At 40.8% G+C, this 13,738-nt stretch overlaps 1 protein-coding gene across 1 annotated transcript; it reads right to left on the reverse strand.

The window, feature by feature from the left end:
- Window positions 1-3,528: 3,528 nt before the first annotated feature.
- On the reverse strand, window positions 3,529-10,700 carry LOC114086562 (small EDRK-rich factor 1). The gene is made up of 3 exons (XM_027927870.3): window positions 10,526-10,700; window positions 9,636-9,744; window positions 3,529-3,793 (listed from the first exon to the last, which is right to left on the reverse strand). The coding sequence occupies exons 1-3, from the start codon at window positions 10,530-10,532 to the stop codon at window positions 3,721-3,723; spliced, it is 189 nt and encodes a 62-aa protein (XP_027783671.1). The 5' UTR covers window positions 10,533-10,700; the 3' UTR covers window positions 3,529-3,720.
- Window positions 10,701-13,738: the final 3,038 nt, after the last annotated feature.

Below are 13,738 nucleotides of genomic sequence, written 5' to 3' on the forward strand. Positions count from 1 at the left end.
AATTTTCCCTTTTAGCTTAATTTTTCACAAACAGGCTACTGTTTGATAAATGGATCACAATTTCTTATACATGCCACTAATAAAAAAAATTTTTTTCAGAAAGAAGCAAGGGAGCAAAAATAAACCTTTTTTAAGTAAAGAAAAAAAAAGAATCAAGTAACTTGTGAAACTGACTCAGTACACCTTATTTTCAACAGGACTCATGAAAATTGCTAAGGATAATGCACTACCTCCTTTTGAGGATGATGTAAGACAGTTTTTAATTTTAAAAAAAATTTAAGTCAAGCTGAGCGGGGTGGCCTATAATCTCAGCAACTCCGGAGGCTAAGGCAGGAGGATTTTGAGTTCAAAGCCAGCCTCAGCAGATTAGCAAGGTACTTAGCAATTTAGCAAGACCCTGTCTCTAAATAAAATATAAAAAAGGGCTGGGGATGTGGTTCAGTGGTTAAGCACCCTTGAGTTCAATCCCGGGTACAAAAAAAAAAAAAAAAAATTTAAGTCAGTTGGGCACAGTGGTGCATGCCTGTAATCCCAGTGGCTCTAGAGTTTGAGGCAGGAGGATCACAAGTTCAAAGCCAGCCTTAGCAAAAGCAAGGTACTAAGCAACACAGTGAGGCCCTGTCTCTAAATAAAATGAAAAACAAAAAATGGGGTTGTGGCTCAGTGGTGGAGTGCCCTGAGTTCAATCCCTGGTACCCCCCTCAAAAAAAAAAAAAAAAAGAATTAAGAAAATTGCTACTAGGGATTAAACCCAGGGGTGATTTACCACTGAATCACACCCCAAGTCCTTTTTATTTATTTCTGTACTGGGGTTTGAACCGAGGGGTGTTTAACCACTGAGCCACATCCCCAGCCCCTTTTTAAAAAATATTTTTTAGTTGTAGACGGACACAATACCTATATTTTATTTATTTACTTTTATGTGGTGCTGAAGATTGAACCCAGAACCTCACATGTGCTAGGCAAGTGCTCTACCACTGAGCCACAACTACAGCACCCTCCCAGCCATTTTTTATATTTTATCTAGAGACAGGGTCTTGCTGAGTTGCTTAGGGCCTAAGTTGCTGAGGCTGGTTTTGAATTCACAATCCTCCTGCCTCAGCCTCCCAAGCCATTGGGATTATAGATGTCTGCCACCACCAGCTCCTTTTTATTTTTTGAGATAGGGTTTCATTAAAATGCTGAGGTTGGTCTTGAACTTGGGATCCTCCTGCCTTAGCCTCTAGAGTTGCTGGGATCACAGGCAAACATCACCATGTCTGGCTAAGACAGTATTTTTTAAATTTGGGGGGATATCAGGGATTGAACTCAGGGACACTTAATCACTGAGCCACATCCTCAGCCCTATTTTGTATTTTATTTCGAGACGGGGTCTCAGTGAGTTGCTTAGCGTCTTGCTGTTGCTGAGGCTGGCTTTGAACTCTTGATCCTCCTGCCTCAGCCTCCCAAGCTGCTGAAATTATAGGCCTGTGCCACTACCCCCAGCTAAGACAGTATTTTTTTAATGCCTAAGAAAGTGTTGCATGGAATTTGGTATTTTCCAAATTAAATTCTAAAATTAGTACTACTTTACCTAAATAACTTTATCTTGGGCTGGGGTTGTGGCTCAGTGGTAGAGCATTTGCCCAGCATGTGTGAGGCACTGGGTTTGTTTCTCAGCACCACATATAAATAAATAAAATAAAGGTCCATTGACAACATATAACAATAATTAGATTTAATTTTCTTCTTCTCAGATAACTCTTGTCTGCCTTAAGGAACCCTATGGTCATGTTGAAGTTAAAAATAAAACCCCTAGCTTGGTGTGGTGGTGCAGGCCACTGGCTTAGGAGGCAGGAGGATCACAAGTTCAAAGCTAGCCTCAGGAACTTAATAAGGCTCTAAGCAATTTAATGCAACCCTGTTTCAAAATAAAAAATAAAAAGGCCTGGGGACATGACTCTATGGTTAAGTACTCCTGGGTTCAATCCCTCGTACCTAAAACAAAAAGACCTCATTTTAGCAATGAATTTAAGTGCCATAAAATTATTCAAGAACAGTTTTGAATTTGTGTCATAAGGATTAATTATAGTCCAGACATCATCTTTATCTTAATATCCGTGTTATTTTGGAAACTAATTTTCCCTAGATTTATAGGAATTAAGTTTTCAAAAGCCTAAAATTCCTTCAACTCCAAATAGGATAATTTAAACTATGGAAATTATTTGCTTGAAAAGAAAGCATATAAATAATAGAGCTTAAAGCATAAAAAGTTTCTTGTATTCATGGCTTATTTCTTTGCATAATTTTAGAGATAAGATTTACAGAAATCAGACCCATAATGAATCTATGTGGTACAATCAGACTTAATCTCTTTTATTAGAATGTAATTTAAATGGTTGTAACCTTTTTGCCCTTGTGACTACCACCATAGAAAATGTTGAAGACCGAAGTTAATCCAAGGGATAGACCATAAAAAGATCTGTGCTTATAAAGATAAAGACTCAGACCAAGCTGAGTGCAATGGTGCATGCCTGTAATCCCATCTACATGGGAGGCTGAGTCAAGGGGATCATAAATTCAAGGTTAGCCTGAGCCATTTAGCAAGGATTTATCTTAATAAAAAAAATTTACGGCTGGGGTTGTGACTCAGTGGTAGAGTGCTTGCCTAGCATGTGTGAGGTACTGGGTTCAATCTTAAAAAATAATGTGTCCATATATAACTAAAAACAATATTTTTAAAAAATGTAAAAATTAACTGGGTGCAATGGTACATGCCCATAATCCAAGCTACTTGGGGGCTGAGGTAGAGGGATTAAAAATTTATCGCTAGCTGGAGCAATTTACTTAACCTGCCTTAAAAAAAAATGACTGGGGATGCTACTCAATGGCAGAGTGCTCTGGGTTCAGTGTCCAGCATGGCAAACAAACAACAAAAACCTCAGGCTAAGCCAGGTGTGGTGGTGCACCAACTACCTGGAACACCAACTAAATGAATATAAACGAGAGGCCTCAGCATAAGTACTACTTATGGCTTTAAATTTTTTTATGAATTGTAACTTATTAATACAAAAACCAGTTGATTATGAAGCAAAAATTATTAGTATTATTTTTTGGTAATGGGATTAAACTCAGGGGCACTTAACCAATGAGCCGCATCCCCAGCCACCCCGACCCCCTGCCTTTTACGTTTTATTTAGAGACAGGGTCTCACTAAGTTGCTGGGACTGGCTTTGAACTCACGATCATCCTGCCTTAGCCTCCTGAGTAGCTGGAATTACAGGCATGTGCCACCATGTCCAGTACAAAGGAATCTTAAATTCAAATTATACAATCAATATTTCTGTGTGGATTTGGGGGTGGAACCCAGGGCCTTATGCGTGCTAGGAAAGCACTCTACCACTGAGCTATATCTCCAGCCCTATACAATAAAATTAAATTTACAGATCTAATTTTAGAGTTATATAAGGGATGCAACTGAGTCACATTACTTAGCTACTAAATTACATAAATTTCACGGCTGATAAAAAAATAATGTTCACCAATATGTCACATGCATGGTTAGTACTTTATTCTTTGAAGAACAGTGCTAAAACATCACACCAAGGCTGAAAAGTAAAGTTTAAAATAGACAGTTTTATAAAGATAAGTTATATGTAATGAATGTTCACTCTTAAGAAATCTTAGAGCATATGATGCACCCAGTTGGCTGTAGCACCCAGGTCTTCCAAAGGCCATTCGTCATTTTTCTCTTGTTTGCATAGACTTCTTCTCATTAGCTGCCTTCTGCTTTTGTTGCATGATCTCAGAGTCCCTATAATGGGAGAAAAGGCTGTTAATTTGTCACAGAAAAACTAATTTTTGTTTTCTATACATAACTCATTCAGTACTTTAGAAGACTATTTATTTTGGGGACTAGGGATTAAATCCAGGAGTGCTTAACCACTGAGCCACATCCCCAGCCACATCCCCCATCTCTACCAGGGAATGAACTCAGGAGCACTCGACCACTGAGCTACATCCCAACCCTGTTTTGTATTTTATTTAGAGACAGAGTCTGAGTTGCTTAGCACCTCATTTTTGTTGAGGCTGGCTTTGAACTCTTGATCCTGCTGCCTCAGCCTGTTGAGCTGCTGGGATAACAGTCATGCACCACTGCGCCCAGCAGAAGACAATTTTAAAATGTAGATATAAATATGCATGGTTTTGGTTTTTATAGATGATAACAGAATGGAAAGGCAAAGACTAGAAAGCCTTTGCAGTCAGATCTTATTTTGAACACCAGTCCTACTGTTATCATAACCTTGAGCAAATAATCTCAAGTTCTTTCAGAATTGGAGAAATTTTGTATATAAAGGTTGTTCTGAGAAACAGTTAAGATTAATTCACTCTAATTTTCTTCCTGAAAGAGGAACTCAGGAAGTCTCCTAGACATCTTAACTAGTACCTAGGATCAGTACACAGATGTTATGAAACAATTCAGTTTCTTACAAGCCAGGAGCCCAATAGCTAGTAATTAAAACTGGCTTACTCTTAAGAAAAGCCAGATATTCAGGGTGCTTTCTTAACCTTTTATCTCTAACTGAATTTCCATATGTTATATTAACTGTGAACTCTAACCAGACTATCTGGACTAGGTGATTCATGAGTTCATGGGATCCTTATTTTACTTTTTAAAAAATTTATGGGCTGGTGCTGTAGCTCAGTGTTACAGAGTTTGCCTAGCATGTGCAAGGCCTGGGTTCAATCCCCAGTACTATAAGATAAAACAAAAAGAAAAAAAATTGCATTTTGGCACTGGACATTTAATTTAGGGCCTTGCACATGCTAATCACGATCACCACCACTAAGCTACACCCCTAGCTGCATATTGTAAAAATATACTAATGACTATATATTTAACACCCACTATGTGTCAAGCACTACTGGCTCGGCCTAAATCTGAGTTATTGTCTCCGTGTTTCAGATATTTTAAAAAAAGCTTAGCATTGAATGATTTTTCTCCAAATCATATAAATACCAATGTCCATCCAATTTCAAAGTCTAGGCTTTTCTATGTTATTGCATAGATTTAGAATTACATTTTAATTGAGGATTGAATACCCTTGTCTATGACTAAGACATTTATGCAAAGCCAACAGTAAAAATAAAGAAGGAAAAACAAGGCAGCTACAAAGAAAAAAATATAGAACAACAGAACAGTCATATAGTTACTTTTGTTTGAAACTGAGCTCTGTCGTGCTTGCTATATAACCTTAGTAATGTTACTGCAGTCCAAAGCTTTAGTTTCCTATCCTGACTGGTGTGAATACTATTTTTCTGGTTGGGTCCTTTAGTCACAGCAATGAAAAAGCTGAGTAAAACATAAATTGGTACCAAGAAGTGGGATCATTTTGTGACTATCCTGACTATGTGGTTCAGAAGCTTTTGGGATCTTTTTGAAATTGGTGGGAGGAATTTTGAGATGTTTGGCAGTGCAAGCTGGAAATGCTTTAGACTGTTGTAAATGGAGCTTAGTGGCCAATTCTGGCGGGAGCTCAGAAGACAATGCCAATAGGACCATGGGCTCAAGAGGATTCAGAAGAGGACTCTATTGGAATTTGGAGTAGAGGCCATTCTGACTGAGAAGTTATCTGCATTTTGCCCATGTCCTGAGACTTTGAGACTGATTTTTTAAAAGTAATGGACTTCTTAATCTGGTGGAAGAAATGTCTAGACAGCATAGCATTCAGGAGGTGGCATGGCTATTACTGGTGGCTTTTAGCCAAATTTATTGTGATAATCAGGAGCAGAAAGCAGAGAAGAAAGATTTGAAACACTTGGACTTGAAAGGCAGGAGTAAAACCTGGGCTAAGGAAGTTGCAGTTGTTAAAGACATTGCTGCCACTAAAGAAATCCTGAAGACTTTGCCCAGAGACAATAAGAAAGAATGCTTGAGAGAATCTGAGGACCTGGTAAGACCACACCCACATATCCCAAAGCCACACCCCCAATGCCCACCTCCTTCAGACATACCCTACCACCTTCAGTTACCCCTCACATAGGGATTAATTCACTAATTGAGTTAAGACTCTCACAACCCAGTCATTTCTCCTCTGAACCTTCTTACACTGTCTCACATGTGAGCTTTTGGGCTCAAGAGAATAAAAGTGAAAATTCTCTTGAGAAAAGAGCAGTGGGGTTCTTTCTTGCACAAAGAGGCCTAAGAAGTTTTTTTCAACATGCTCAAGTCTCCTCTGAGACTCAGGGCAAGCTTGCATTGTGAGTTCCTGTAAAATTAAAAGCAATTTTCAAATATCCAATTTATAAAGGTACAGAGGCTACCCAGGCACTCAGAGGCTGCTACAGCTGTGGTCCCTGGAGGCTTTATTACTGCTTAAGATGCAGCAGAACTTGGCATCAACCATGTGGTGCTGATTCTGCATGAATGCAAGATGCTGGAGTTAGAAGGTCTTGAGGCTTCCACCAAGATTTCAAAGGAAAGCCTGGGAGGTCAGGTAAGCTGCAGCAGGGTCAGAGTCCCTGCAAGCAGCCCTGAGAGCAAAGTGTAGAGAGGTGAGGAGGAGGCCTAAGCTGCAGTGGAGACCTCCAAGATTAAGAAATGCCAATAATGTGGGACATTGTCCTAGGAAAGCTGCAGGAATCAAACAGAGACAAGCCAACAGAAAAGCCAGTTGAGCTGTAACCAACAAGGCCATGGGGCAGAGCTACAGAAGCCCGGTGAACAGAATATCACCATGTCATATGCCCCAGATGTCGGACATGGAGCTATAGGACTTGTTTGCCCAGCTGGACTTCAGTCTTGCTTTGGTCTGAGCCCTTCTTTCTATATCCCCCCCTTTTTTAAAAAAAAAAAAAATTAGATACTTGTAAAATTGCTGGTAATTTTATAGGAACTCACAATGCAAGCTTGCCCTGAGTCTCAAAGGAGACTTTGAACTTGAACTTTTGGAAAATCTTGGAACTGTTGAGACTATGGGGACTCTTGGGAATGGACAGAATGGAGCTTTTGTGGGCCAGAGTGGAATGTTATGATTTGGATGTGAGGTGTCCCCCAAAAGTTTACATGTGAAACAATGCAAGAAGGTTCAGAGGAGCTGGGTATGGTGGCACATGCTTGTAATCCCAGTGGCTTGGGAGGCTGAAGCAGGAGGATCATGAGTTCAACGTCAGCCTCAGCAAAAGCAAGGCACCAAGTAACTCAGTGAGACCCTGTTTCTCAATAAAATATACAAAATAGGGCTGGGGATGTGGTTTAGTGGCATATGCTCCTAAGTTCAATCCCCGATACTATATATATATATATAAATAAATAAAAGGGAAAAAAAGGAAAGTTCAGAGGAAAAATGATTGGGTTGCGAGAGTCTTAACTCAATCAGTGAATTGATCCCCTGATAGGGGTTAACTCAAGGCAGGTAGGGTGTGGCTGGAGGAGGTAGGCATTGGCGGTGTGGCTTTGGGATATATATATTTGTATCTGACAAGTGGAGATCTCTCTCTGCTTTTCTTTTTTAATATTTTTTAGTTGTTGATGGACCTTTATTTTATTTGTATGTGGTGCTGAGACTCAAACCCAGTGCGTCACAAATGCCAGGCAAGTGCTCCTCCACTGATCTACAACTCCAGCCCTCTCTCTGCTTCCTGATCATCACATGAGCCACTTCGCTCTGCCACACTCCTCTGCTATGATGTTCAGCCTTACCTCAAGCCCTGAGGAATGGAGCTGGCCTTCTATGGACTAAGACCTCTGAAGCCATGAGCCCTCAAATAAAGTTTTCCTCCTCTATAGTTGTTCTGTCAGATCTTTTAGTCACAGCAGTGAAAAAGCTGATTAAAACAATTATCTTGAAAAAGGCTATGATGCGGGGCTGGGGTTGTAGCTCAGCAGAAGCGCACTTGCCTGGCATGTGTGAGGCACTGGGTTCAATTCTCAGCACCACATATAAATAAATGAAATAACCATCTATCAACAACTAAAAATTTTTTTAAAAAAGAAAAAGAAAAGAGCTATGATGAATAGAGAGAACACATACAGAACAGCTAGCACAGAGCTTTATAAGGAATAGCTTTATAAGTAGTTTTATAAGGAGTACTCAGTAAATAATGGCTATTTCTGAACCAAGCTCAAATAAGTTCTGCAGTAAAAAGACTATTTCAGGGTCACTTATGTATACCACTTTTACCCCAAAGTGGGTAAAAAGAAATTTAAGGCAAAGCTCATTGCTTAAATAACAACTGTCACTAGAAGAAAGTGTAAAGTGATAGTGAAGGATTTTGACCAACAATTGAATCTTAACTGCAGCTACACAATGGAATCACCTGGGGAACTATTTTTTAGTCAGGTTTAATTTATAACTTAGGTAAAATAAATATTACCCAGCATGCTTTTAATGACCAACACCAGGCTAATTAAATCAGAATTGGGGCTGGGTGTGGTGGTACACACTGTTAATCCCAGTGGTGTGGGTGGCTGAGGCAAGATGATAGCAAGTTCAAGGCCATCCTCAGTAATTTAGTGAGACCCTATCTCTATCGCTTCTCGGCCTTTTGGCTAAGATCAAGTGAGACCCTATCTCAAAATAAAAAACAATAAAAAGGGCTGGGGATGTGGCTCCGTGGTTAAGCGCATCAGTACCAAAAAGAAAAAAATCAAACTGAGTACAGGGCACAGGCTTACCAGCTGTGATGCCAGGTGATACCCATGTACAGGACTGAGAAACACCCCAAGTCACAATGAAGCACATTTAGTCAGTTATTCATTGACCTCCAAGTTCCATAGAAACAATAAAATTTGATTTTAGAATATGGGGTTGGGGGTGTACCTCAGGGGTACTAAGAGACCTAATTTCAATCTTCAGTCTTCTGCACCAAGAAAAATAAAAAGATTTGAGAGTAAAATTAACCTTTGGTTAGTTTTTTTTTTTCTTTTAAAAAACATGAATGCATTCATTTTTCACCTAAGCTCTCACTAAAGTATTTCTGTGGCTATTCTGTATTACTTGTCATATAGTTTTTTGCAGTGTTAGGAATTAGGGCCTCAAGCATACTAGGCAAGCATTCTACCACAGAGCTACAGCTCCAGTACCCCTCACTTTTTTTTTTGGTGGTACTGTGGATGGAACCTAGGGTCTTACACATGCTAAACAGGTGATCTACCTCTGCACTCTGTCCTCAGCACTATTTGTCATTAAAGTCATATATCATCAAGCTGTTTACATGCATTCTCTTCAACCCAATGGCTCTTCAGGAGTCAGTGTAGCTACATGTACTTTTGTTACTGCCTCCAGGACAGTTATTACTGTAATCGAGTCACTTGTCACCCAGACTAGTCTGGGTAGGCTCACTGCTTTAAAGATGTATCCCTAGCATTTAACTGCTTTGTGTATGGAAGATGTTCTATTATTTTGCTGAATAAAATTATTATAGTTGTGGAGAAGCTGTGTGAGATTCTCTTCAAATCAAATGAGAGCGTCAGAGCTTTAAATTCTTTGTCCACAGGTGGGGATGATGATTACTCCACAAGGTTTCAATATGCTTGGCACAAAATGGATATTCATAACTGTTATCCCCTTCTGTGCTTAAAAAATGCTTTCCATTTCCTGAAATGTGGCTTTAATAAAAATTTCAGTGACTTGAAAATTCTGAGTTCCACTCACCTCTGCTTTCTCTGAGAGGCAGTCAAGCTATCCTCTTTTCTTTTTCCCTTGCTAATTTCCTGGGTTTTCTTCATATTTTTCTGGCGGGCAAGTTCTCGCTGATTTCCACCTACAAAGACAAATAGTCATGCTCTTTTCCCATCTTCAAAATTATTAATAATTGCATTTAAGAGCTTTTATTTAAAGGAGTCTGAAGTTTGCTTTTTAATGAATAAGCAAGCAGAACACTGCACAGAGGTGCTCCCAGATTTGACGAGGAAGCTTAAACGTAAATACCTAACAACTTAAGAGTATTATCATATCAGTCTAGGTGTTCACTAGCTATAAATACCCGAGCTTTTAAAACAGGCACTACAATGGTATGTCTATACGGGCCAGAATTCCAAAATAAGTTCTAGCATCTGAAGGGTGTGGGTGGATAAAGACACACACGAGATCCCACCTAGCTCAAGTTTAGCCCATCACAATTGGATTGTTAAAGCTAGCAAATGCAGATGCTCATAAAACATCACCTGTGAGGGCCAAACAAAAGAAGTAGGGAGAACACCCAGTCCGGACTCCCACCCAATCCTCATCAGGCCTTCAGACTTCACGTAGCAGCAGCTATGGACCGCCTCCAGACTAGCACCCTTCCTGGGGTGGCTGTTGCCCCACGCCTCCTGGAGGTGTGTTCTTTACCAGGCAAACTCGCGGCTGAGGGCAAGGCGCCGGTGCCACCTGGAACCAACTGACCATCCCTCTGCCTAGGGCAGCCCTAGTCCCCGTCCGCGAGAACCCAAGGGGATTCACTCGGCAGCCCCCGCTCCCCTCCCGCCGCGCCTCTGCCCCGGTGTCGGGCTAGGTACTGGGCTCCCTCGCCCGCCGCTTCCCTCACCCGTCTGCACACTCACGGGCCATGCCGACCACCGGACGGAACCTGGAAGAGAGCGACTCGGAAAAGCAACGGCTCCCTCGCACGCTCAGCCACTGTCGCCACCCGTCGATCTGAAAAACTGAGCCCGCGCCCGCCCTCCGCGGGGCAACGCCTCCGCTCAGTCCGCTAGCCGCCCAGCCCCGCTGAGCCCTGACAACAGCCGCCGGCGTGGCTGGCGAGCTATTGCGCGTGCGCGCCTGGGGGGGTGGGCGGTCGCTCCCCGAGGGCGGGGTCGCAGCTCCAGAGCTTCCACTGCACCCGGCCCCGCTGCTCCTGGCGTTTGCAGGTGTCGGAGAAGCAGGTCCCGTGTCCAAGAGAGGCTTAGGTGTGTGTGGATTTCCCACGCACTGGGGCTTAATCAGTCGTTTTTGACAACAAGGGACAATAAACACTACAAAATCTTAATTTTCGACAAAGAACGTTAGCTTTCATTCAGATCCCCTTGCAGAGGCGAAAAGGGGAGGAAGGCGATTGAACAATTTAAAGGGTTAACTGCGGATGACAGTGTGGACCATTTCTGTTTTCCTTCTTTATTCTGCAAAGTAGGCTTCATTGTTCTCATTTTACAGAACAGGCTGATTTAACAAGAAGGGATTTATAGAAGGCAGAATCAAATTTAACATGAACTCTAAACTCTATACATTTCTCATTTTATCCCAGTGTCCTTATCGCAGTCAATAGGGCTTTAGGAGTTTTAGGTTACTGGCTCTCTGCTTGGATTGTGAGGTGGGAAGAAGAGGGCAGAATTTAGAATAGCTCAGAATAACCTCAGCCTACGCAAAAACTGGGGACCATCTGCCTTAGCTAGAAACAAACATGTGAGCCTTCCGCAAGGTTGGGATGTAGCTTAGTGGTAGGATTCTTGCCTGGCATGTGTGAGAGACTGGGTTCAACTCCCAGCGACAGCCACACACACACAAAAAGAAGAAATGTTTGTGTGTTTTGTTTGACTGATCCGTATTTTCTTACCTATTCCATTGTTACAAAAAGAGACGATCCGGACACCCTAAATTTGGTCGGTGTTTTTTAAAATGGTTTCATTTTGTATAATTATAATATAGTCCCCCCCATATGGAAAGAAAAAAAGGGTTTTAAAAAATTTTTGTTTTTATTTTTGGATGATTTCAAATATATACAGAAGTGTGGAAAATACTATAATGCACCCCCCAAGTACATTTGATCAAACTTCAACAATTACTATCTTATAAAATTGCTTATTTTCTTTATTTATTTTTTATTTATGGCACTGGGAATTTAACTCAGGGGCACTTTTTTCACAGAGTTACATATCCATCCCTTTTTATTTTGAGACAGGGTTTTTTCTAAGGTGCTTAGAATCATGTTAAGGTGCTGAGGCTGCCTGGAACTTGTCGTCCTCCTGCCTTAGCCTCCAGAGTCACTGGGATCACAGGCATGCACCTCTGCCCCTTACAAAATTGCCTATGTTAGAGAAGGCAGGAGAAAGTGGCTGTGGAAATGCAACCTCTGGGTTGAAAATCCAGCTTTGTCACTTAGTAGCACTGTTAACCTGGGGACTCTTTGTGTTAAAAGCTTCCTGTACCTGTAAAATGTAAGGTACAATTGTACCTCCCTCATTGATTGATTAATATTTTAAGTATTTGGTGAAGTATCAGCATATTCAATATGTTAGCTATTTTTTTCATTGTTCTGTCAACCTTAGCTGTGCATACTTATCACTGTTCCCATGCTCCTCCTGACCCCCTCCTTAATACTGCTTATAGATCTATTTAGTGAATCTCCTCCTCCTCCTCCATCTTGTTTTTTGCATTTCTGGGGATGTGAACTTTTCTTGAGTAACATAAGCAGAAGGAAAAGATTGACTCTGTGGCCCACCTATTATAAAGAGATCATCTAAAGAGGGAGGAATGTAATGAATTTTGAGTTGGAAAGTGGGTAAGAGTTGTTTTTGTACAGGGCATGGTGGTACAAGCTTGTAATCCCAGTGTGTTGGGAAGTTGAGGCAGAAGGATTGAAAGCTCAGTGATAAAGTATCTCTGGATTCAATCCCCAATAATAGTTTAAAAAGGCTTGTTTTTGTTTGTGTTTTCAATTTATAATGACTGTTTTTTTTTCTTTGCAGCTGAAATTATAGTATTTGAGTTGGAGGGGTACGCATGATGTACATCATATACACAAGTTATGTCAAGTGTGTCTTCCAGAGAAAACTGGAGACCTTCCTTCCTTCCTTCCTTCCTTCCTTCCTTCCTTCCTTCCTTCCTTCCTTCCTTCCTTCCTTCCTTCCTTTCGGTATTAGGGATTTAATTCAGGAGTTCTTTACTACTGAGTGCATCCCTAACCTTTTTTATTTTCTATTTTGAGACATGGTCTCACTAAGTTGCTGATGCTGGTCTTGAACTTGCGACCCTTCTGTCTCAACCTCCTGAGTCCCTGGGATTATAGGTGTAATACTGGAGATTTTAAAATACTAATGACACTAAGAATTTACTCCAGAAATTTGGGTGTGTTACAAATGTCTTATGACTGTGTTTAATAGTAAAAATTTAATCTGACTTTACTGCCATATCTTTACTAGTAGAAAACTAAATCTAAGTCATTATTGATTTCTTTACCTATAAAATTGTTGGAATGCTCTAGATTCTTGGTGGAACAGAACATTTGAAAGAAGGCCTTATGTCTTCAGTTTGCATCAGAACATTCTGTCCAAATCTGTATGGTCCTACCAATGAGTCTAAGATCCTGAGACATCTTTTCTTTGGCAAGATTTTTTTTTTGTACTGGGGACTGAACCCAGGGGTGCTTTACCACTGAGTTACACCCCAGCCCTTTATATTTTTTGTTTTGGAACAGTGTCTCAATACATTGCTCAGGGCCTCACTAAATTGCCGAAGTTGACCTGGAACTTGCAATCCTCCTGCCTCAGCCTTCCAAATTGCTGTGATTACAAGAGTGGGACATTATGTCCATCTGGCAAGGTGTTCTTTTTCAATTTTTGGGCTTTTTAAAATTTTTTGGTGCTGGCAACTGAACCCAGGGCCTTGAGCAGGCTAAGCACTGAGCTTCTTTAAATGCATCTTAGTGGGGGAAAAAAACCAACAAAACCCAAGAAAAACAAAAAAATTAAAAAAAAATTAATCTGAGATCATGTTTTTTTTTTTTTTTTATCTCCAGAGTACTGGAGAGGGCCCACAGAACTTACAGACCTCCATTT

This window comes from Marmota flaviventris, chromosome 5 (genome assembly GCF_047511675.1).
Source record: "Marmota flaviventris isolate mMarFla1 chromosome 5, mMarFla1.hap1, whole genome shotgun sequence".
NCBI classification, from domain to species: Eukaryota; Metazoa; Chordata; class Mammalia; order Rodentia; family Sciuridae; genus Marmota; species Marmota flaviventris.